The following is a 24,532-nucleotide window of genomic DNA, read 5'->3' on the forward strand; positions in this document are numbered from 1 at the left end:
ATTTGTGCTTTCATATGTATGTGTATATATAAATATAGATGAGCAATTGGATTTTGATGTCTGCACTTCTGCACATGCATGCGTATTCATCAAACATACGCAAAACGGTACCAGGTTACTGTTACTTGTGACGTCGGCGGTGACGCTCACAAGATAAACGCTCCATTCATATAAAACCAAATTTGGGACTTGCTTTTTTGCACATTTGATGTTTACATGTCCATGAATATACAAACATTTTATAACCACCAAAACAAAACATACAAAAGTTCATGCATATAATAGTATATAAATGTTTTGAGAAGTGTTATTATAAGAGTGAAAAAGAAACAGAGTATATAACTGTTATTATTTGCGTTTGATATTTGGATGAAAATTAAAGAAGGCATTATAGTATACTATGTAACGTATAATAACTAGCAACGAATAATTGAGGCCAATTTATAAACGATGATCAGTCCTGTCTTCATCATGATGATGACATGGACGACAATAAAATGTCCTTTGTAGAAAAGTTCAAGTGGTATTCATTATTATCTTTTGTCTTTTCGAATGGACAATGGAGGACCAAAGTTTTTGTCTTTCAGATGAAAAAAGATACGTCTCGCTTTCTATTATAATGGATTCGAACTTAAGGAAAATAGTTAACATCTACTTATTAAATTTATAGGGTTTCTAACCGTAAATTACTTGGAAAGCAAACTATAACACAGATCATGCATTATATCTACACATACGCCATTTACATGAATGTGTGTATATGTTACTCCTTGTTTTTTGAAGACCGGTCTTTTCTTTGACCACCAAGAATACGAGAAATTTGCAAACCCCTACTAAACGCTTGGTTAAAGAGCATTCTTGTCTGAAACTCAGACACGAAAGGAAACCAAGCCAAAAACGCAACCGGTGTGAACAGAAGCAAGCCCATCAAGATCTCGTATCCTCGAGCTAGGGTCCTAACCGATGACCATATCCCTAGCTGTTGGATCAGAGGCTTGCAAGCTTGTGCAATCTGATGAGGACAAAACAAGATCTAATGTCACAAAACCAGACGATATTTGGAATCTTAGAGACAAAAAGAGGAGTCTGATGATGGTGGAGAAAGACTTACGAGAAGCATTCCCCATCCGGTTGGCATGAAGGCAAGCATGCAGATGAATAAATCTTTGATTGTTATCAGAGGAAGTGCGAGGAACGTTATTAGAATTGCTACAAATGTGAGGAACACAAGACCCTTTATGATTCTAAACAGAAGCTGGAAATTAGTGCTGAATCTTCGCCTTCCAACGCCCAAACCCTGCAATGACCGTTACATAGAAGAATTCAACAAGATGCTTAGAATCTGGCAAGAAAAGCAAATGTGAATGTGCGTAGAGTTTCATACCTTCACTATCAGTAGAATGAACAAGATCACAAACCATGACGCTCCATAAACCTGAAAACAGAGTCATTATAGTTCAATAATCAAGGGATTCACCATTCGCAGGGAAGTAGTTATCAGCTTAGCTTACCCAAAAGCTTTGATTTTTCCCTTTAAAGGTACTGAGGTGATACACAAGTCCGTACTGAAAGATGAAGAAGCGGAAGGCCAAAAAGATCTCAAGGATGATACCACGGACCCCCGAGTGTCTAAGATGCTCTAATTCTTTCTCCCACCAAGACTCCCAACTCTTCTCAGGAGGGACACCGATCCCTCCTCGGTTATATATCCATTTGTTCCAGTCTGTCCAGTCGTCAACAATCTTTTGCCACTCAAAACCAGACGGGTTGAAAAGGAAAGGAGCAAAGAGCCATGTAACCACCATGAACCATATGGAGACAGTGATCAGAATGTAAGTAACCACACCCCTATATGATTGACCAAAGATCTGATACACTAGTAGGAGAATCATTAGCTCGATGCCCTTCACAAAGTGACTACGGGAATAGAATCTATAGTTCTCAGCAAACTTCGCATGGAAGACCACAAACCCGCGTCCCGTTCCTCTGTATTCCGCGCCTCCATGAAACAACGTCCTTCCGTAGTAATGTGTTTTTGTCCCGAGCTGAAACGTGAAAAAGACGGAAGCAAGTTGTAACTGCATCAACACAAACTCGATCAATGCGTTATGGAACCCCCTCTCAAGTCCAATCTCCATCATCATGGGCAAAGCCATCAGAAAACCAATCTGCACAAATGATTGAGAAGCAAGAGCTGCCTCAAGAGGCTTGTTGTTACGAAAAGCTCGTTGGTTACTCAATCCTTCTTCGAGCCCACTAAGTACTAGATATAGCCGGCCGTAAAGAAACACATACACCGTAAGCACGGTTAACTGTCAAAACACACACATAATGGCTTTAGACTTGAGAAAGAAAAACAAATCTGCCATGTATATCTATCTAGTGACCGAGAGATAAAAAGGGATATCTCAACCTACCATGGTACTGAAGTAGAACCCAATTGTGGTGAAATAACAAGACAGCATCCGGAAGAAATCAAATCGGTGTCCCAGTCTATACAGGTCGCGACTCAGAGTTTGCTCGCCGTTTCCATTAGCGATTTTTGCCTCAAACATTGATATTTGGTTGAGACCCACATCTCTTCCTTTACCAACTTGTATATATTCATGATGAGTCACATTTCCTTCACGCAGAGTAGAATTAAAACCTGAAAGCAGTAGAAAAGTATGAGAAAATGAGAATTATATGAAGTAAGTAGATCATATGTGTGTCACCAGAGAAGAAGAGGTCAAGAAAGTGCCTGCAAATATGTCTTCACTAAGATTGATGACTTTAGAAGCTTTACAGATGCCACCTCTGGTAAGGTGAAACAACCGATCAAAGATATCTGGATGACCGTAATGGAATCGTACTCTGGAGCAGCAACAGAAAGAAACACATTAATTTTGACAACCACAGTATTCATATTTCCACTCAGAAGATTTCAGAACAGGGAAAAAGCTTACTTCAGGGGACTAGCTAGCACCCTTTGCCCAATCGTGACAAAGCTGTTCTCTTGATTTGACATAAACCATGCTAGAGAAGACACACTTCACAAGAAACCACAAACGTAGAAGATCAATAAGTACATTGAAACTTAAAATCTCGAAGACAGGAATAGGATCATACTGTTAGTACCTTCCAGTGAAAATATGCTCTCTAAGACCAAGAATCGTAGGACATCTTACGCCTCCATGCTTTTCAAGAAACTCTTGCAGCAAGTTCCTCATTTTGAAAGCTTCCTCCATGTAGTTATCCTATTTTTCAAATCTTTAGAGGTTAAGAGTCTCCTAGGGTGAACATTCTTTTCTTTTAACTAATCATAAGCACAAATGAGTTTCATTAGCGACACATCCTATACGAAAGAAAATTAGCTAATGCACCTGGTTCATGTCTATTGTTTGCAACCCTTCTCCGCGTGTAAAAATGATAGCATGGTTTTGATTTTCCGGTTTTCCCTCTCCTAGTATAGCCGGTCCCGGGAGCTTAATCCGATAAATGAGCTGACAGAAAAGAAATATAAACTCAGACAGTCAGACTCCAAAAAATAGAACAGCACCATTACCAAAATGTTAAGCATTTAATTATTTTTCTCCTCTTATACCTGATCTAGTGTTTGAACACATTCAGAAGAATCCATTGGTTTGGTCTGTGGAGCAGCTTTCACAAGAGCTGAGTAATAAATTTTCTCCTCTGTCCCCTTATAACTTTCTTTATGTGTTTGCTCCACCTCATCGATATAGGCAACACGAATAGACGGATACCTGGCATAAGGAAATAGCAAGCTTAACTAATGGGGTTAAGAAATTAATAACAAATCAAAGGAGGAGATCAAAGATGACAAATGAAGAAATTACGTTGTCATAAGTCTCAATATGTCTTTAGCACGTTGGTCGCCAGATCTCTTATGAATACTGTATTGTTGGCAAGAAACCACAAATGTGAACTTCATATCCGCAAGTGCTTGACATTGTGCCCAGAGTGACCCTCCGCTCTTTGATGCTTCTTCGCTGGTTAACTCAAGAGCCTTGTAGCCTTTCAATAGTTCTAAAACAAAAACGAAGGTAGTTTAAGGAATGCTTTCACACTTTCTAAGAATGAAAAGGAATAAAAGCTTAGATTTCTTCAAGCACCTTCATCCTTTGCCATATCAAGGAAGGCCTGAAGTTCCAAAGCCTTTCGGTAATACATCATGCCTCGCACTAGTTGAAACAAGTCAGAGATCAGGCACAACAAGTTTATCAAAAGATAAATTCGTCAAGATAGAAAAATGAAGATTAAGAGAGGAGGCTAAAGTCGACATACCAGTTTTAGTCAGAGTTTGGCCTCTGTAAGATGCCCAGAGACGAAGCTCCTCTTCCAAATCCTCTCTTCCTCTTAGTTCTTCTTCGTTGCCACATTTAACTCGTTCCAGAAAGTTTGTCCATTCATCTGATGTAAGCCATGGACTCAGCTGATAGCTCAAACAAGATAACAGCGCCATATGAAAGANGATACCTGGCATAAGGAAATAGCAAGCTTAACTAATGGGGTTAAGAAATTAATAACAAATCAAAGGAGGAGATCAAAGATGACAAATGAAGAAATTACGTTGTCATAAGTCTCAATATGTCTTTAGCACGTTGGTCGCCAGATCTCTTATGAATACTGTATTGTTGGCAAGAAACCACAAATGTGAACTTCATATCCGCAAGTGCTTGACATTGTGCCCAGAGTGACCCTCCGCTCTTTGATGCTTCTTCGCTGGTTAACTCAAGAGCCTTGTAGCCTTTCAATAGTTCTAAAACAAAAACGAAGGTAGTTTAAGGAATGCTTTCACACTTTCTAAGAATGAAAAGGAATAAAAGCTTAGATTTCTTCAAGCACCTTCATCCTTTGCCATATCAAGGAAGGCCTGAAGTTCCAAAGCCTTTCGGTAATACATCATGCCTCGCACTAGTTGAAACAAGTCAGAGATCAGGCACAACAAGTTTATCAAAAGATAAATTCGTCAAGATAGAAAAATGAAGATTAAGAGAGGAGGCTAAAGTCGACATACCAGTTTTAGTCAGAGTTTGGCCTCTGTAAGATGCCCAGAGACGAAGCTCCTCTTCCAAATCCTCTCTTCCTCTTAGTTCTTCTTCGTTGCCACATTTAACTCGTTCCAGAAAGTTTGTCCATTCATCTGATGTAAGCCATGGACTCAGCTGATAGCTCAAACAAGATAACAGCGCCATATGAAAGATTTTAAACAGATTGAAAAGTGAAACCTGGGAAGATCTTCTGCAAGTAAAAAAGTATAGAGACTCCATCTTCATTTTGCTGTTCTAAGCCATATATGGAGAAAAGAACATCCTCTGAAAAGTATGGTGTCAGGACCCTATGCAAAAGCAAATTGGGGGATGTTAAGAGATGTGTCTGCAATGAAGCAACTTTCGCAATGGAAAATGCATCCATAGATGAAGGTGCAAAAGATGGCCATAAATTAAGTTGAAAGTGAATGGAACATACGAGAAGGAAAGCATGTTGCGGATCTTGGGTGCAGCAGGCATGTCCATGAATAGTGAATTTGAAAAGAAAGTAAGACGCCTTCGAGCTTCCAAGTTGGACGGAACATCCATAGCTGACTCCTTGACAGTAAGCAAAAGATGAAGCCTCTTAATCTGCAAAAGAACAAAAACGGAGGACATCGGACAAACCACTTAGACGCCCCTCATGCCAAAAAAAATAAAATGCACTACTGTAGTGGAAACAAGAATGAGATAAATGGAATAATTATTTAAGGAAGAGACTTGCCTTTTCTTTCCAAGCTTCTGTTTGAGAGTAAACTGGGAATCGAAGTTGGCTGAAATATTTGCGCTGTTGATGAAGAGGGGTCATGAAGTCGTACTTGACATAAGCTCCATTGTTGGCAGTCTCTAGTAAGCTATGGAATGGAGACTCTAAATCAGAGTGCTTCAAACGAAAAATGATTGATCACTTCGAAGACAGCTCATACAAATGATCTTACCTTGGTACTTCTTCTTCCATGATATCTCTAGTCACCACTTCTAACATGTTCAGCAAGACAATTACAATTTGATCCTTGTCCTCCTCCCTGTTTTCTAGCTATTGCAAGTAAACCAACCTCAGTTATTTTCATGCTAAGCTTGGCACAGATAGTCATCATTGTAATGCTACAGTATGTACCAAATATTCGATTAGCCGAACAAACTGGCCATACAGATCAGGAAGGGCACTCAGGTTCAGTTCTGTTAGCAGTGTTTCGTTCTCAATATGTACATCAATCTTGGAAAAAATGTCGTTTATGACCCTGTACAAGAACATATATAAGTTAGGAAAGGTTATGTAAGTCCTGGGTTAGAACAAAGGCAATAAATTTAAAAACTTACTGTCCTTCTCGTTCTCCTACAACCAAATAATTAATGAGATTCTTAAACGAGGCATAGCACTCTCTAACTGCACAAGTCATGTAGCTGTCAACACCCAATCTCTTTTTCAGTTCACGGTCTTTTCCATTGCTGTCTTTAGCCATATCCAAAGCTATTGGGATCTATGACGTTTAATCATGAATACACCAACATTTAGAATACAAAAACGGAAAATGTAACACCAGACGTAAGTCAAAAGATAAACCTTCACCTTACTAGCCAGTAGAAAAGGTGGCCACCGGATAAGATCCAAATCAGGGTCAGACCAATATGGCACAAGCAAAAGTTCCATTTCCCTGTACATTATCACAGAACTCTTATAACCACATTTGTAATTACTTTTTCAAACGTGAATTGAAAGTAGAGAAGTTATAGGTTTTTGAACCAGGAAGCCTGGAGAGGTGATTTCAGAGAGAGTAAAGGCAGAGAAAGTAAGAGCGGCCAAGTGCTGATTTGGGTGAGACCAACATGAACACCATGTACAGAATAACTTGTCTGCATTTCAAAGTTAGATAGTTGATGGGAGAGTGAGTTAGATTCCTGAAAAGACCAATCTGTTTAAGGTGAGTAGGGCTTCCTCACTGTTCTTTTGAAACCAACGGTAATGTCATAAGGCCGCAAATAAAGTTTTAACTTCTAAGTACTACTCACCTTAAAATGATTGATATTTTCATAAATCTAACTCCCTTTCTCGTCAAATATATAGCATTGTAACACATGCAAGTTCATACTGTAACTGGTGTTCATGTTCCTCACCTTCTATGGATGTCGGTCTCACTCAAATCAACACTGGGCAGTTGTTATCTCCTCTGCCTTTTACTCTCTTCAAAACCTCCTCTCCAACTTCCTCGTTTAGAACCTGTAACTAGTCTTCTTTCTATCAAAGTTCATTTTCAGACGGGGATAAGAATGAAAAGATTCAAAGCCAAACCGAACCTATCACTAATCAAGTCCTCTTCTCGGAAACTACTGATTATTTTGTTCCACATCTGAGCAAACCGCGCCGCTTCCTTGTCTTTACTAGATGGAAGCTGAACAGAAAAAGAGAACACAACCTTAGATAGAACTCTAAAAAAACAAAAGGGTAGTGAAAATCTCTTAGCATAACAGCAGTAACCAGACCTGATCAAACTTGCGAGAGAAGGTCGCCCTAAATCCCTTTTTCTTTATATCCTCGCTCTTATCATGTGGTACCAAACAATCATTAAAGGCCCCTGGTATGGATTCAAATCTCGACCTCAACATTCCAAGTGTTCGGATCTGAAGTGAAACAAAGTTCTTTTTAAGACACCATCTCTTAAAAACTAAAGTGAGTGTATGCTTTTTAACAACAATAAACCTCTCCAAGACGGCGGAAAGCTCCATTTAAACCTCCAACCAGAGTTGAAACTATAGCATACCATATTTGAGTGTCCATGAAATAAACCTGCATATAGAAGTTAGCATACCAAGAGGAAACCATAAAAACAAAAGAAGATATGGGAATGAACAAGTATGTGCAAACTCACGAGAATAACTGGCGACCAGAGCGCAATGACGACGCCTATATTACTCTTGGCTGCAGAAACCAAAGAAACAACGTCATAATTATTTAATAAAACAGCATTATGCAATAAGCAAATCCTGATATTCTGTTATCCGTTACCATGAGGGAAAAACTCATGCCAGCTGTAGACGGATATATGGATTCGCATTATATCTTTGGTTGGACCAACAAGGGGCTTAATCTGCATCGAATACGGAAAGCATGAAATTTTTTAAACTCATGGACTGAGAGGAATGTCATTAGAATCTTAATGGCTATTCCAAATAATAGTTTCTTGCATATTGCTCATGCTAAACAACAATACGATATAAATGTGATACCTCAGCGTAATAACTGAATGCCAGCTTTGAAATCAGCAAAACGACCCAAAACATTGTGTACCTGGAAATCATTTGAGCATCATCACTAAGCAGTGCTGAAAAAACAAACAACATTCCGACCTATAAGTTTTAGAGTCCTTACTTGAAAAGTGACAAAGCACTCTCATGCATACCCCTTCCTATATACAGACGAGGCTGTATCACAAAGAACCATGATAAGACCACCTTTTCAGTTTAATATCACGGACTTAAAATTTCAAAATAAAAGCACATGAATAAACTACCTGAGACCACCACATCATCAGCATCATTATCTTAAAGTCAGACCTTTCAAGATAACGCCGAATGAATGGAAACAGAAAAAGCAACGCAGAAAGCATGTTTGGNGAAACCATAAGAACAAAAGAAGATATGGGAATGAACAAGTATGCGCAAACTCACGAGAATAACTGGCGACCAGAGCGCAATGACGACGCCTATATTACTCTTGGCTGCAGAAACCAAAGAAACAACGGCATGATTATTTAATAAAACAGCATTATGCAATAAGCAAATCCTGATATTCTGTTATCCGTTACCATGAGGGAAAAACTCATGCCAGCTGTAGACGGATATATGGATTCGCATTATATCTTTGGTTGGACCAACAAGGGGCTTAATCTGCATCGAAGACGGAAAGCATGAAATTTTTTACACTCATGGACTGAGATGAATGTCATTAGAATCTTAATGGCTGTTAGTAGAGAAAATCACGTTTCCAACTTCCAAATAAAAGTTTCTTGCATATCGCTCATGCTAGACAACACAACACAACAATACGATAAAATGTTATACCTCAGCGTAATAACTGAATGCCAGCTTCGAAATCAGCAGAACGATCCAAAACATTGTGTACCTAGAAATCATTTGCGCGTCATCATTAAGCAGTGCTGAAAAAACACCCAACATTCCGACCTATAAGTTTTAGAGTCCTTACTTGAAAAGTGACAAAGCGCTCTCATGCATACCCCTTCCTATATACAGACGAGGCTGTATCACAAAAAAAAACATGATAAGACCACCTTTTTAATTTAATATCACGGACTTAATTTTTCAAAATAAAAGCACATGAATAAACTACCTGAGACCACCACATCATCAGCATCATTATCTTAAAGTCAGACCTTTCAATATAACGCCGAATGAATGGAAACAGAAAAAGCAACGCTGAAAGCATGTTTGGGGATAAGTAGATAAGAATAGCCACTATGAAAAGGGAAGGTGAATTATGGCTGTGTCCCCCAAACCAATTCTTTATGGTCTGAGCAAAACCAGAAGCGTCTTTCCGACTGTATGCGTAAGTAACTGGCATGACCACAACCCATACTGCAGCCGCACCAACTTTCAAGACGTATCTGAGTTTCACATAGAGTGACATGCTATGTCTTGCCTTCCAGCTGAGGGCTATATCAAGGACAGCTGCAATATTGAAGTCAAACAATCAGAAAACTCGAAGGTCAAACTAATAATTGGTAGGAAAACATCATATTTCGAGAGGACACTAAAACAACTATTTCCCTCACAACAGAGAATGCTAAACAGATATACTATGCATGATCACCTTGTGCAAGCTTTAGTATAGCTGCTGTAATGAAGACGCTCAAAACCTTTAGGAAGACATCACCCTGAAAGATGGCGCTCAACTCTCCGGATCCATTCCATGCAATAACAATCATTGCCTAGACAATAATGATAAATTAAACAACAAAAAGAAAACACAAATTTAAAAGACATTCAAACCAACTACAATATTTTGGTACCTGCAAACACAGGATATAAAAGCTCCACATTCTATCAAAACTTCTAAATATGTGCCAGAAGGAGCGTATCTCGACAAAATTGACTTTGCCCATCCACCGATCTCCGCTACTTGATTTTATCTGTAGCATTGAACAAAATAAAAAAAAAATTAAAGATACAAAAAACTGATGCAAATGAAGTAAAAAAAAATGTACTGATTGAAATAACTTTAAGACATGACGATTAGTCTAAGCTGATACAGCAAGATTTATCATAACACTTAAGATTACAAGTTTATGATCCATTAGACCAATTAATGCAAAGATTTGCTAGCATAAGCAGAGAATACATATACGACCCATTTTTTAGTCTCTATTACTCATACCTCACTTCTCTCAAGTCGAAGTTCTTCAGCTGTCCGACAAAAGAAATCAGCATCTGCCCGCATAGGCCACCCTAGACGAAAACATCGAATTGACCTGCATAGTTTCAGGGACAAGGAATTTAGACCACCCAGAATTCTGTAAGGATAAGATAGCGTGACATTCCAAAAAGGTTATAAGATTATCATCTGCATTTACCAAAAATATTCATTCAAGTCATCATAGTTTCTCCACACAGAATGCTTTGACTTTCCTCCTCTACTTCTCTTTGCTTCCTGTCATGCACAAAGATCTAGATAAAAAAACAAAGAATAGGTAGATTGAAGGAAAGCTTGAGAATAAAAGGTGGCCACGACAAGAATAACTGAAGTGAGGAACCTTTGCTATTGTCTCGTATATTGGAGTAACTACTTTCTGCAGGAAAGCTTCTTCGTCACCACCATAAGCTGGCTTTACATGCTCCCCTGTCATGGGACTAACACTACCAGCCAACATACCATACAACTCGAAAGCCATCTGAACACAGAACAAATACGGAAAATCATAATTAAACTTAAACAGCTATGAAAATGTTCACAGATAAATTAAAATTTTAACTGACTAAAGTGAATCCATACATGATGATATATATAACAGAGGCATTCTGGCATGAATCTCAGGTTGGCTGCTTCTCCCCATATTAAAAGATAAAGTCCCATGTAGAGCAGTTTACGTTGTTGTACCTCTTGTTGAATAGTCGGCAACCTTCAAGTGCCAACAAGAGGATAAGCAGACTGAAAGGTATAAGCAGCATATGTTTTCAAATCTTTCAGACGTTAAAATGAGAAACTCTCACCAAAGGCTGCTTTTCCGACCCAAATACTTGCACCACTTTTTGTAGTTTCTGAAAAGTTTCTTCATCACTATGGTCAAGGCGCGATCATCCAACTAGAGAAAATATTGAACACAAACACTTAGTGCAAGTTAAACTGCCTAGGTAGAGAGCAAACAAGATATCATCACAAAATGCATACCTTTGGTTGTTGTTCAGGTCTTGGAAATTGTCGGATGTGGACATTAGCAAGTAATAAGATCAAGTGCTCTCTTTGATTCGAAACATTGTCTTTCTGCAGTTTAAAGGTTGAACAACATTCAGTACAGACTTAAAACTTTAAGTCAAATAATTAAAACAGGATATTCACTAACATCACCTGAAAACCAAACATAGACTGAAGCCAGTCTAAAATGTCTTCATCGAGTTTCTTCTTGTGACCTGCTGCCCATGGTAAGCCCCTTGTATTTCTAAGAGCGGCCACAGCAGCTTGTATCTGCAGAACAGTATTCAAACAGATTACGTGAACTGAAATACAATAAAGCAGAAAGATAGAAGGTAAGCTGAGAAGCTGGAAAACCTCAGGCAATCTCATTATAGCTTGATTCTGACTATCAGGGTCGAGGGGAAGTATATTGTAAGGCACGTAAATCTGGGTTTTCTCTTCGACCTTATTGTGCGTTTCCAAAATCTACAGCAGAAAGAAAGGATGATCAGAAAAAAATTTTGATAATCCAGATCACAACAGTTTCAAAATGTTTTTCCAAAGCATTAACAAAGATCATCATCATCACCTCATCAGCCACTTCCACATCTTCTGTTTGATTAACAGCCTTCAAGACTTCAAAGAGAACGGCAGCAGTTTGATAGGCCTTTGTCAGTTGAGCACTAAAAGGTAAAATATTGTAATATATGAATGAATAACTCAGTAAGAGAAAGCTATAAGGAAAACCGAAAACTTGGAGGAATCTATTTCATCAACACAAACCGGTCAGCTATATCAGCAGCATTTAGCAAAGCTTGGATGTATTTCTTGTAGTAGTGTTGATAGAAACTCTGCATTTCACGCGCATCACTCTTTTGCCTTCCTGCCAAAGTTGTTTCATTCTCCTGAAGAAGCAATCAGAAACATAAACGACAAGTGTTTAACATGTTATAGCAGAATCATACCAATTGTTGACATCCATTTACCCTTTCTAATCGTTGAAGAAGCGCGGTCTTAAACTGTCTCACACCACGTCCACCTGAAGTTGGATCAAGCCTATGTGCCTTCTCAAACGCGTAAAACCGACCTGATAGCATCATCATCATCATCATCATCATCCACAAGTTTATTATTTCAAAAAGCTCGTTTAAGATGATCAATCAGAATCAAGTTTCGAAAACTGTTTAAACTCACAAAGGTAAGCAACACGTGGATTACTAGCTTCAACTTCATTAGCCACACGAAGAATGGGAGCAATCTCCACTAAAGATGATGGAACCACTTCACTATCAAGCATAGCTTCTCCTAGACTACCAACAGTCTGAGTCCGCAGAATCCGCCTCTGTGGCGGAGGCGGATCAGGTTCCCTTCTTTGAGACATCTTCTAAAACTCTTAAGAAGAATCAATCTGAGGTACCAAAGTAAACTATTTAGTCAAAACCTTGAAAGACTTGTGAACCGAAGGAAACCAAAAAAAACCCAAACATAGAAAGAGAGAAGACAAGAAGAAGGATCCAATTTTGTGAGAAGCTAATTCTGATTCATCCTCACAAAAAAAGGTAAAAGAAAATATCACTGTAGGCGCAATGAACGGGAAAAGATTTTTCCTTTTTTTTTTATAAAGAAACATAGAAAAGATCCAGCCAAAACCCAGTAAAGTAGCCGACGATGTAAAGCGCAAAACAGATACTTTAACAATCCAATTCAACAAATCCATAGCTAAATACAAGATACTTGTGGTCCTAGAGAAACATTAAAAAAGGATTCAACTTTCCAAAGTTAAAACGAACACGATTGAGAAAGCTCCAACTTTTTTTTGTTTTTTTTTGACAACGATTGAGAGAAAGCTCCAATTACAAGACCTAGAAGACGAAGCATCCAGTCTCGCTCACTCAAATAGGGTAAGCGAAACGCATAATCAGGAAAAAGACATCCAATTTCATTATCTCGGACTTGAAGAAAACGAAACCCAGAATCAACTCAAAAAAAAGAGAGACCTAGAGAGATATAAAGCATCACCTGACGACAAACAGAGGAAGAGAGAGAGAGAAGCAGAGGAACCCTTGAAGATATCTAAAACAGCATCAAACGAGTCTCCGGCGAGATAACTCCGGAGAGAGAGGAAAGCAACGGCTACAAGACAGGCGCCAAGTAAGTTTCTGTAAGGTAAACCTTTCCTTTTCTGCAGCTTTTCTTTTTCTCCAATCGCATATCGCCACGTCACCCTTTACGTATTATATAACGTCATATCTTTATTTTTGGAAGCTGCTGGGTCTTTTTCCTTATATATATATATATATATATATTTGTGTAAACAATAAAAAATATACTAGAGCTTTTTTTTTCTCTTTGATAAATTAAAAGAGCTCATAATAACTTTATTTAATTACTTAAAGCTTCATTATTATTTTTTCAGTCATGATAAAAGTGTATATTATTAATGGTTTTATAGTTTAGTCCAGGGCCGGTCCATAGGGCAATCAACTCAAGCAAAGGATTAGGGCATCAACAAAATTAGGACATTTTTTGGTAAAATTATTATAGAGTTTTTATATATATCTAAAGATTTTTACAAAAATGTGGACTTTAATATAAGTGCAAATCATAGTTTTTGAGGTTAATTATTAGTTTTAGTTTTGATTTTTTCCATTTTGAGGTTAATAGTTTGCTTTGTTAAACTATTAGATAAATCTTTTCATCAAAACTAATGTTTTGATTTTGGTTTGTGTTAATAAATTTTCAAAACACTAAACATAAAGTCTTATATACCATTAGTTATAATTTTTTAGTAATATATAAAAGAGCATGTTTTTTAGTTCGGCATAGGGCACTAATAAATGTCGGACCGGCACTGGTTTAGTCATCTGTGAGGTTGTTGAATTCAGAGATCATCCTCCAACTTATCTTCCTTTCGAATTTCCAAAATAATAATAATTAAATACTAAAAGAGGTTGTTTAAAACACTAATTAGATAAGATCAGTAAACAAGTAATCAATTTCTCGCGTCAAGACAAATATTTATGATCACAGAGGAGTATTAAAAAACCAATTGTTGTATCAAAGTGTCACGTCGAATTTGTCCATTAGTCAAAACCATTGATGTTGAGATATTTATTCCTGCTAAGATGCTCACTATTGTCCAATAAAATCACACGTTGTTATCTACTATTTAATAAACTCATATAATGCTATTACTGTTTCATTATCATCACAATATGTATGACTTTGTTTGGTAAGTATTATGCGATGAGTTTGTGGTTTAGATTCAAAAAAAGCATCTAAGACTCAGTGGAGATACTGTCTCCTTTCCTATACAAAAGTTACTTCTAAGCTTTTTTTTTTCTTCCCAACCTTTCAACCAAATAAAGAAACTTGAAAGGAAAAATCAAACAGATAATTTGCTAAAAAGTTCAAAATCTGAGTCATAAAAGAAAACAAACGTGAAATTGCAAGTAGGACCTTTTTCATCATGCCTCTTTAGATAAAGAGACACAATGGGCCACTCTAGACTTGATAATATATAAACTATATCAACATTTACGTTTTCACCATTTATGTGTTTACTTACGTTACATTATATATTGGTCACATACTCTCCGCACGTCATTCTTTTTTGGGTAAATCATCTTTTGGTAAATTGTAAATGATTACTATCCACTACTCTTTTTCGCGTTACAAGTTGTCATTAAGCCTATTGATATATGTTTGTGAGTTGTGAGTTGTGACCTCTCCGCAGTTAAGCAGGTCCGCAATTTCCCGTCCATTTCCATATACTGTTTTTATATTAAATACAATTGGGTGGATGCTTGTAAATTGTAGTTCTTTATTTCTTAATACAAGTACGTACTAATATGTTTAAATCTAATTATCTTTGTAGCTACCAATTCACTTCCAAAAGATATGCATAAATATATGGTGACAGAGAGCTCAACTAACATGGTGACGTTTTGTTTCTCTCGTTTAACAAGGTCTCACGTCAATTCTCTGAGTTCTGACGTATGAATCATTATACTATAATTAATTTAGGATTGGCATGTGAAGATAGACACAAACATTATCCCATAGACCCATATATATAAAGCTTGTATTATTTTTCTCAGCAATTGACAATACGAAAACGGCATTGTGAACTTAACCAAAAATTGCTTTGAGCTTCCTTTTTTTTTCTATTTTCCATCAAGGAGAAATTGTTCAGAGAAACAATATTATGGCGCACTTATTATTATACTGTATGTTTCTAGAATTCATGACTCAATTAATTGAATGAAAAAAGTGATTGTACATCATATCAGCAAAATTTGAATTTTTTTTTATCAAATTGAGAATTGACACTTATTCTACTGTATGTTAACTGAATTGATTTGCACGAAATAAAGTTACTTAACAAATTTCTTTTTCCATCAAATAATTTCTTGAGCAAAATGTATTTACATGGACCATGGTCATAATAAACTTATTCATATGTTCTTTTAAAAAGATTCATATAATAATTACATTTTTTGCAAATAATTTGTTCTTGTAATATTTGACTAGTCCGCTAGTTCGTATAATTATTGGAAGACATTTAATGATCAACGTGGTCATGTCGATTGGGATATCCAACCATTAAGGCTAGATTACATTAATATCATCTTGTTGGATACTCTCTAATTGACGCAAAACTTGGCCGTCAAAAAAGAAAAAAAAATTGATGCAAAATTTCAGTTTCTGACCTGTGAAAGTATAAATGTTTAAATGTCTCAGATCAGTTTGGGAGAGACAAACAAAAACTATTGTCTTCTTATAAGATCACATGGGCACCTCACTCACAAGCTAGACTTTGGGTGGGTTTTACCTACCGGCTTTATTGGGCTGGGTTGGATTTCAAGGAACTTGTGTCAACTGTTTTTTTTAGTTTTTTTAGGCAAACAAAAGAATAATTCCTCTGTTTCCAAAGTAGCAGAAAAAGAGTACATTTAAACGGTTTTAATTATGAATACAGAATTTGTAAGACACAGAGCCAGTTGTATATAGTATATTAGTTCATTAATGAATTTGAATGATACTACAAATAAAAAAAGAATTGAAAATTATCTAACAAACAAAAAAAACTTCATCCACCGGATTCACCAACAAATACTGAATCATAGGATTCATATACATGTAGCTTTACGATGGTGATGATGAAGGGGAGACAAGAGAAGAGGATCCCATGGAAGAAGGAGACATCTCGCCGCCTGCAGGCATGTCTTGAAGAGTAGCCAGAATCCTACGGATGCTGATGGATCTCGCTGACCGGAAACTGTTAGCTCTCTTCATCGTCTTTGACGTAGAGAAAACACTCGAAGATTTAGAGAGTATGAGATACACAAGAGCTTGAATCAGAGCAAAAATGCTCACGTTCATTAGCATGCCTTGAAAGCTTCCTTCCATACAATAATTATTTGTCCGTTGACCTTTTTTGTTGTTGTCTTGAGATCTATGAGTTAGAGATTGATGTACTAATCAGGCAAAGTCGTTTGTTTAAATAGAGATCGAAAGAGAAGGTGGTCTTATTTGACCAGAGGCAGAGATGTCGAAGCTACGATGAAAGGAGTTTCCATTGTAAACTTTGAATCTTATCTGGTCAAACTAGACGTGAGATTTTATTTATTTATTAGTATAATTTATAAGACAAAACGACAAAGATCATGGTGAATTGTATACAACATGTGTTAATTATATTCTCAACCCAATGACCAATAATAACTCACATGCACATGAAGATACGTACGTGCGTGCGTAATATAACTGTGTAAAGATCTAGAGCATATACAGTATATATACTTACAGTACTTTGTAAACGTGTACAATCTAATTAGTACTCTCTAGTTACTTCAACTGGGGTTCTAATCTAATACATTAGTTTTTCAAATTCTGATCAATTAGTTTCTAAAACTAAAACCTTCAATATAGATTATTAAATTTATTTTCTGACCAAGCATCATGATATTCAAACAATCTCTGCGGTTTATCAAACAGAAATTAACGAGCAAACAAATATTCCGCTGCTACTTCGTGGAGAATTAGCTATGACCATCATCAATCTTTGAGAGTAGTCCTCACTACACGTCGATGCCCCAATGGGTTTCCAGGATTAATGTTTCTGCACCGTTGCTGCCTCGGTTTACCGGTATTATTTTTTCCGGTCACCGCTGATGAATTCTTCACCCCACTACATAGTTTCATGTGCGAATGCATCTTCTCGGGTTTAAATACCTTCCCACAATGCCTATATTTTATATTATGAATCCATTATATTAACCATAAGTATAATAAAAGTTTCAAACATGAGGAGTGATGAGATCAAGAGGGCTTACGCGCATAATGGAGCCATAGAAGGCTTGCTTGGAGTAGCCTTTGGTTTACAAAACTCTATTGTCTCCTTCATCTTTATGCCACTCCACTCGAAGCTTTTTCTATATATTAAAAAGAAAAAGAAAAAAGCAACGGCGTGTTACCAATTTGAGAGATTATTATTGTATCTAGTGTAGTTGTAGTATATTATACTTATTTGTTTAGGTGCCAATGATATAATACAATAGCTGCTACAGAAGTAAAGGACTATAATTAATTAATTAATAGATTTGCAAACTAGTAAAAAAAAAAAGATTAATCCCAATCATATATGGCATTAACAGGTTTTAAAGTAACAATTTTAAAAATAATATATATATAATTAATTGAATATAAGAATTAATATGAGTACTTTGGAGCGTACCGAGCATTGTGCTGTTGGTAGTGTTGGTATCTGCGTTCGCTGTCCCAAGCCGGACCAAAATCGCCAGACGCAGATTTGTTCAAAGGCATCAAAACGTCGTCGTTTGTATCCGAACCACGACACTTCATCAAATTCCGTAACACGTGAGAGGCACGTAGGCTCGAATAGCTCTTCTTGCTCTTAATGTAACTCGAAGACGACGTCGTTGACGACGATACACTCGGTCTACCCGGCTCGACATCGTTACCCGACCCGTTTTCCTTAGAACCGTCTCTTTCGCCGGAAACTTTTTTCCGTTCTGGCTTCTTAAGAAGCGGATCTTCTTCGTTCGTTGTGGATTCCTCGGTGACCGTCGACGTTGTCGCCGTGGATCTCTGAGAGCAAAACACCGGAGACTCTTTATGGATCTTCTCTGACGTTAATTTCGACTCCTGGAGTTTTCCTTCCGCGTCTTCTCCGCCGTCGACACTATTACTTACGCCCCAAGCTTTGTTCTCCTCTGTTTTTTTTTAAAAACCCTAGTTAAGAACCCTAATAAAGAAATTATGAAATTTTATTGATATTTACGTGCGTGTTACACATACCCTTCGGAGAGCTTAGTAGAATCTCAGATCCTTTGAGGACATATTCATTATCTGAGATTGGAGTAATCAGATCGTCGTCTAACAAATCTTGCCATACATATCCATTCTTGTACCTCCTGCAATAATCGATAAATATCGTAATGAAATAATAAATTCAAGAATGTGAAAAAATGAATATTTTAATCAAATTTTACCTCTTACAAGACCAACAGAATGCGTCAGGCATCGCATCGCCTCGTGCATCCGCTAACCATCTCTTCACATCTGCGTTTTAAACACACAGTTTAGACGAGAGTGATGATCGAAAGAGAAGGAGACTGATGATAGATTTATTAAGAAGAGAGGATTAACCTCGAAGAAAGACTCTATTACGAGAGAGATGATGAACACGCAAGAGATGAGGATGGTCAACATGACCGGAACGGCTAAGGAAATAAACTAAATTCACTCTTCTTACTTCTCCTCCTCCACCATTACTTTCCATCTCTCTTTCTCTTTTGTTTTTTGTTCTTCAATTTTATTCTCTGTCTTTTTCAAAAGAACTTATATAAGCCAAAGCTACTTAGTCCTTTTAAACAATACGAAAAAAACTCTCAAAGAGCTCACTTCTCCGCTTTTCAGACAAGAAAGGTACAAAAGATCGGACTAAAACAAGGGCTTTCGTTCTCTTTTGTTACACACCCTTTTAAATTGATTTGTAGAGAGAAAAGTTTAGCTTATTCCCAAAAACAAAATTGAATTTTGAATGTTTTATTAAAATATTTGAGTAATAAAAAAAAAGACAAAAAGAAACATTAATGAGACATGTTTGTGGAGACAAAACCAAACATACGCATAGATAGAGATGAAAAAGTCTTTGCGGATTAACAGAAACTGAACATTTCTCGGACGACTCCAAAGAACAAACATAGGGTTTCGAGATCAATTACCTTTTGTTTTGTTTGATAAAATATGCTTTTTTATTTTTCTTTATTTTTCCCCCCTCTTTTAATGTTACGTCAAGGCATAAAAATCTAAAAATTTACTCAAAATAACTTTTAAGTGAGTAAAGAGAAAGAAAAAAAGGTTTATCAAGAAATAACTTTTAAGAAGAGATCTCGTAGGAGAGATTTAAGGATTATAGTTAAATTGGTCTTAGTCTTTGTAAAACCAAATATAGAAAGGAGTAGTTCATTCTGCAGATTTATCGTGATTTAGCTACTTAATATATACGCAGAATATTTACGTATATGGTATATGAGATTTCTACAGATATCCAATTTTTAATTCTTACCCATAACGACAAAATGACAAAAAAAGCATAAACAAATCCCGAAATTTGTTATCTGTACTCTATTAAGGGAATGTTGAATAATCTCGGGATATGGGAATCGTTGATGGAGAAAATAAAATGATTTTTTGCTTGCAGAGAAGAAAAACAAAAATGTTGTAGAAACTGAAAACATTTTTATCTTTTTTCCTCCAACATAGTATGATTTTGGAAGATAAACTATTTTATTTGCAATATTTGAATTAATCAAAAAGAGTATATCCTCTTCAATTCAAGCAATGATGATTTTTCGTTTTTAGTATAGTATCAGGTATCAACGAGTAATGGTATTGAGAATATTAACAGAATGGATAAAAAAAGAGAAAGAGAATATAGTAATGGTATTGAGAATATTAAAATTAATCGCTTCTCAGTAAGAAAATTGGAAATTCTCCAAACTGAATTTTCATGATCATTCACATTCTCTTTGGCTAATAGGAAAGAATTAAAAAAAAAGAATCAACGAGCGTATATATGTATGAAACTCATCACCTATGACTTCCATATTGGTGCTCCTCTTCTTCATCTTCCTCCTCGTCATCATACATAGACTTCATAAATGGCGCCTCAGCATCACGATTTATCTTAGCCCCACCATCAACGGATTCTTGATTGTTACCGGGAACGGTTGTTCCGGTGGCTGCTGCGGCTGCGGCTTGTCTGTTAACGGCAGAGTATTGTTGAATGACTAAAACCGAAGCATGCATTGTGAAATTCGACGAAGCTAATGTGTCCCCTATTGTGCCTAGCTCAGGGCTACTGCTCCAATCGTTTAAACCGGCTGTCACCGGAGAATCCGAGTTATATCCTCTTCCGACAACGTAGAGATCATACGAGTTATTGTCTTCCATGTCTCTGATAGTAGAGATCGTGTCTTGACCATCGTTCACCACTTTCTCGATATATTTAACGGAAGAATCGTTCATTGTCTTGAAATTAAACTCGTAGATGCACTCATCGTCTACTTGTTTCTCCCTCTCGTACTCCGCCGCAACTTTCCCGGACGATAGTAGAGCTTCGCGTCCCGGGACGAATCTTACAACAATGAGCTTAATCACGTGTTGTCCGACCATCCGCCAAGCGTACGATAACGCCTCACGGTCGTCTGGACCACCCACGAAGAGCATCGCGACTTCTCTTTTCACTGCTTCTCCACGGAACGACTCAGACCGGACCATGGCCATGCCACGGTCCACTAAAATCCCGACTGAGCAAGGAGCGTGGTTCAAAACGTTTTGGTTAATGTCGGCGTGGGAAGAGTTTCCTTCTCCCATCCGACCGTCCGGTGTCAAGTGTTTGTGGTAAGGCAATATGATGAAACAGACTCGCTTGTCCTCGGCTAACGCGCATATGTCTTCGTGCATCGTTGTGTAGGGCGAGACGGCGGTGATGGTCTGAACCATCATAGCGTCGTTGTTTACTTCCATAGCTTCGAAGTTCTCAGCGATTTGGTCGGAGTCCGCTCTGACTCTGTCCGAGAAGTTAGCTTTCGGTTTGCATTCGTCGTTCATGATTAGCAGCGAGGCTGTGGTCCGACCGGTCAGCTCCACGAGGTGAATGGCGAAGACATTGAGAGGTGATTGTTTGGTTGGGTTTGAGACTTGTAAGAGATTGGCGATCCCAGAGACATTGGGGAGAATATGGACGCAAGCTAAGACGCGGAACTCTGTTTCTCCTTTAATCTTTTGGACCGTACGGTGCTTGTAATGAGCCAGTTTTCTCTTGGGCTTGTATGTAACTGCGAGAAGAGGCTCGACCACTAGTGACATCACTAGAAGAGCGATCGTCATATGGGTGTACATTGGACTATCCAGCGCCTGTAATGGTTTTTTAATAGACAGAGAAATAAATAAAATAGAATTTAGCGGTTTACTATTTCTTAAAAAACAAGAAAATATTGTTGACAACTCTTTTATATTATGAACAAATTTTACAATATATACTAGACTGTGCTATATTGCATGGGCATAAATGTAAGTGACAATGAGTGTAACTAGTAGATGATAAAATAGGACGAATAAGGTGAATATGATGATTAATGAAATTTCTGTCTATTAATGTAATAAGGTGAATGATGATTAATGTAATTAACCATTCGAATTCAATTTTGTATGCAGGCTATTGAATACTTAATTTAAGATACTAATTAATGAAATATCTGTCTACTACTATTATATTCATGTTTCACTCATCCAATTTTGCCTTGTCCTAGCTAGACTCAAAAAGTATCATATAGCTAGCCACAATGTGAAAATTGATGGATCAATTAGTACCTTGGTATCACGACCAGCATTAAGAACGACGAGCGATAAAGTTCCCTTGGTGTTCATAAGGGCCCCCATAGCGAATGCGTCACGCATAGGCATACGCATGAATAAAGAGACGATCACAGTAGTCACGATTTTTACCAAGAAGGAAGAGCAAATAACAAATGCCATTATGAACTTGTCAGTGTACTGGAGCATGAAACTAATATCTGCTCGTAACCCACAAATGATATAGAAGAGAGGCATAAGAATCCCGGCGAGGAAGTCATGGAGCTTCTCCTCGATCATGTTACGTATGATGTGGTCGTGCGGGATGGAGAGACCGAACAGGAATGCCCCGGTTATGGAGTGGACCCCGCATGCGTCCGTGATCAGGCCGCATAGGACCACACCTCCTAAAACGAACCAAACGTGAGTGTCTCCAACGTGACCTGCCTTCACGGTCTTGGAGAAGATCCATTTAATTCCCGGACGCAGCACAAAGATGCAGAAGACGACGAAAATTCCAGTGGCGAACATCACGTAGGGCATCCTAATGTTCCATGACCCTTTTTTAACCATGCACAAAAGGAAAAGAAAAAAAAGAAAAGAACAGAAGAAATTATTGAATTACGTACTATGCATATTTTTGTTTTCTACTTATTATTTTTGAGAAGAAAAAAAAAAAGATAAGATTAAATGCAGGATTCATTCCATTTTCGTCCGGTGGAATAAAATTTGTTTAACGATTATAGGTTCTGGCTTGTGGTCCCAAATATTGTTTACTAATTATATATTGTAGGATACTTTAATTACCTGCTTTGGTAAAAGAAGCGAACCCGAAAACAAGGAGAACCCATGTGCACAAATCAGTGATAATGGCAGCACACATGGCCGTACGGCCCATATCGGACCGCAACAGCTTAAGATCCGCAAGGATCCTAGCCAGGTCAGGGAAGTTGGTACAGGCTAAAGAGACAGACCAGAAGACACAACCAGCGATGATCTTGTCTGGATGGCCATTGCCCCGAAGATAGTAAAGGGCGGCACCAACTGGTAAAGCGACGAAAAGTCCTGCAAAGGCGATGATGACTGGTTTGAACTCGGTAATCTTCACCATCCTCAGGTCCATCCCTAGACCAAGAAGGAAGATGTTGTAGACGAGAGCCAAGTTTGCGAATGTTTCAAGAACCATTGTGAATCTGTAGGGGAATATATGTTGGATTACAATATCTACGTTGCCAAGCACACTTGGGCTAAACAATAAACCACACTGCAAAAAATACAATTCAGAAAGAAACAAAAAAAATTAAAACACAGAACTAAAGAGCCAAAAAAATATATAAAAAAAAACTGATGTTGCAAAATATATAAGTATGAAATTTTGCATACGCACAAGGATCTGAGCAACGAAAGGAGGAAGATAAAGGGGTCGGGTTATATAGTAGATGATGCGGTAGCTTAGGTTCGCGACAAAGAGTTGTGTTATGAAGAAGGGAAGGGAAGAAGCGAGCGTACTTCCGCTCTCCCATCCCTTTTGTTCTCTTTTTTCAAAGAGAAGTTGTTGATCGTAACACACGATCTTTCCAAAACGCGACTCCTCAATTTCATACTTAGGTTCCGTCGTATTAAAGGGGTCGGAAGACATCGCTCGATGGCTAGTCGAAATCCCCCAAAATACTGACGAACCTATCTGATTGAACCCAACGTTTCGTATGAACCCAAAGTTGGGTTCATATAAACGTGTTAACTGCAAAAACAACTAATTCACAACCATTTTTCTACGTTTTGGTTTCAAACGTGATGGCTAATTATAGATGATGTATTAGTTGTCATTGGGGAAATCATTAACCATTCATTTTTGGATGGACTTATGTGTGTTTTTGCTGGTAGTGCCTTTTTAAACGGCTGGTTGAAAATGAACACCTGATTCAACACATTTTTGTCCGATCGAGTTCTAAACGTACTTACAGTTACAGATTTGGTCTTATTTGGTCAACCGCTCATCCTAATTTAGTGTGGGGTACTATCGATGACAAATCTAGGACTACAAAATCGTTCTTCTACATGTATAATTTTAAAAAAAAAAAAAATCTTTTATAAAATTATTAATTTAACATTTAGGACATCAATGTAACTTTGATATCAAATATGCATATAACCATATGCAAAATAGAATGATAAATCAATATAGTCAACCTTTTTTAATTTTCTAGAAGTA

General features: G+C 37.4%; 4 protein-coding genes across 6 annotated transcripts; all 4 read right to left on the reverse strand.

Annotated features, from left to right (window-relative positions):
• LOC104754703 (callose synthase 1-like) lies at positions 566-13,697 on the reverse strand. 3 transcript variants are annotated; one of them, XM_010476952.2, is made up of 44 exons: positions 13,453-13,697; positions 12,628-12,841; positions 12,420-12,520; positions 12,217-12,338; positions 12,023-12,116; positions 11,809-11,919; positions 11,608-11,724; positions 11,431-11,523; positions 11,253-11,344; positions 11,035-11,161; positions 10,796-10,933; positions 10,616-10,692; positions 10,420-10,513; positions 10,055-10,174; positions 9,856-9,973; positions 9,472-9,713; positions 8,540-8,635; positions 8,398-8,450; positions 8,256-8,316; positions 8,035-8,116; positions 7,898-7,947; positions 7,729-7,815; positions 7,512-7,649; positions 7,326-7,420; positions 6,601-6,685; positions 6,351-6,511; positions 6,148-6,271; positions 5,969-6,066; positions 5,755-5,884; positions 5,470-5,621; positions 5,229-5,338; positions 5,018-5,143; positions 4,846-4,914; positions 4,570-4,759; positions 3,584-3,743; positions 3,363-3,482; positions 3,118-3,236; positions 2,946-3,029; positions 2,741-2,853; positions 2,418-2,647; positions 1,512-2,312; positions 1,385-1,435; positions 1,112-1,297; positions 566-1,012 (listed from the first exon to the last, which is right to left on the reverse strand). In XM_010476952.2, the coding sequence occupies exons 2-44, from the start codon at positions 12,812-12,814 to the stop codon at positions 764-766; spliced, it is 5,853 nt and encodes a 1,950-aa protein (XP_010475254.1). In that variant the 5' UTR covers positions 12,815-12,841; positions 13,453-13,697; the 3' UTR covers positions 566-763. The 3 variants fall into 3 exon arrangements, with proteins under 3 accessions (XP_010475254.1, XP_010475255.1, XP_010475256.1); XM_010476953.2 differs by lacking the exons at positions 8,398-8,450; positions 8,540-8,635 and adding an exon at positions 9,232-9,284 and having other exon boundaries at positions 9,376-9,713; XM_010476954.2 differs by lacking the exons at positions 8,035-8,116; positions 8,256-8,316; positions 8,398-8,450; positions 8,540-8,635 and adding exons at positions 8,834-8,915; positions 9,090-9,150; positions 9,232-9,284 and having other exon boundaries at positions 9,376-9,713.
• On the reverse strand, positions 16,370-17,002 carry LOC104754704. The gene has a single exon (XM_010476955.2). It carries the CDS (start codon positions 16,843-16,845, stop codon positions 16,582-16,584), a length of 264 nt encoding a protein of 87 aa, XP_010475257.1. The 5' UTR covers positions 16,846-17,002; the 3' UTR covers positions 16,370-16,581.
• LOC104754706 (protein UPSTREAM OF FLC-like) lies at positions 17,463-19,550 on the reverse strand. The gene is made up of 6 exons (XM_010476956.1): positions 19,108-19,550; positions 18,951-19,020; positions 18,757-18,872; positions 18,173-18,671; positions 17,772-17,870; positions 17,463-17,683 (listed from the first exon to the last, which is right to left on the reverse strand). Exons 1-6 carry the CDS (start codon positions 19,238-19,240, stop codon positions 17,494-17,496), a joined length of 1,107 nt encoding a protein of 368 aa, XP_010475258.1. The 5' UTR covers positions 19,241-19,550; the 3' UTR covers positions 17,463-17,493.
• On the reverse strand, positions 20,382-24,056 carry LOC104754707 (cation/H(+) antiporter 23, chloroplastic-like). The gene is made up of 4 exons (XM_010476957.1): positions 23,708-24,056; positions 23,128-23,584; positions 22,339-22,880; positions 20,382-21,882 (listed from the first exon to the last, which is right to left on the reverse strand). The coding sequence occupies exons 1-4, from the start codon at positions 23,957-23,959 to the stop codon at positions 20,554-20,556; spliced, it is 2,580 nt and encodes an 859-aa protein (XP_010475259.1). The 5' UTR covers positions 23,960-24,056; the 3' UTR covers positions 20,382-20,553.

Source organism: Camelina sativa, chromosome 17 (assembly GCF_000633955.1).
Source record: "Camelina sativa cultivar DH55 chromosome 17, Cs, whole genome shotgun sequence".
NCBI lineage: Eukaryota > Viridiplantae > Streptophyta > Magnoliopsida > Brassicales > Brassicaceae > Camelina > Camelina sativa.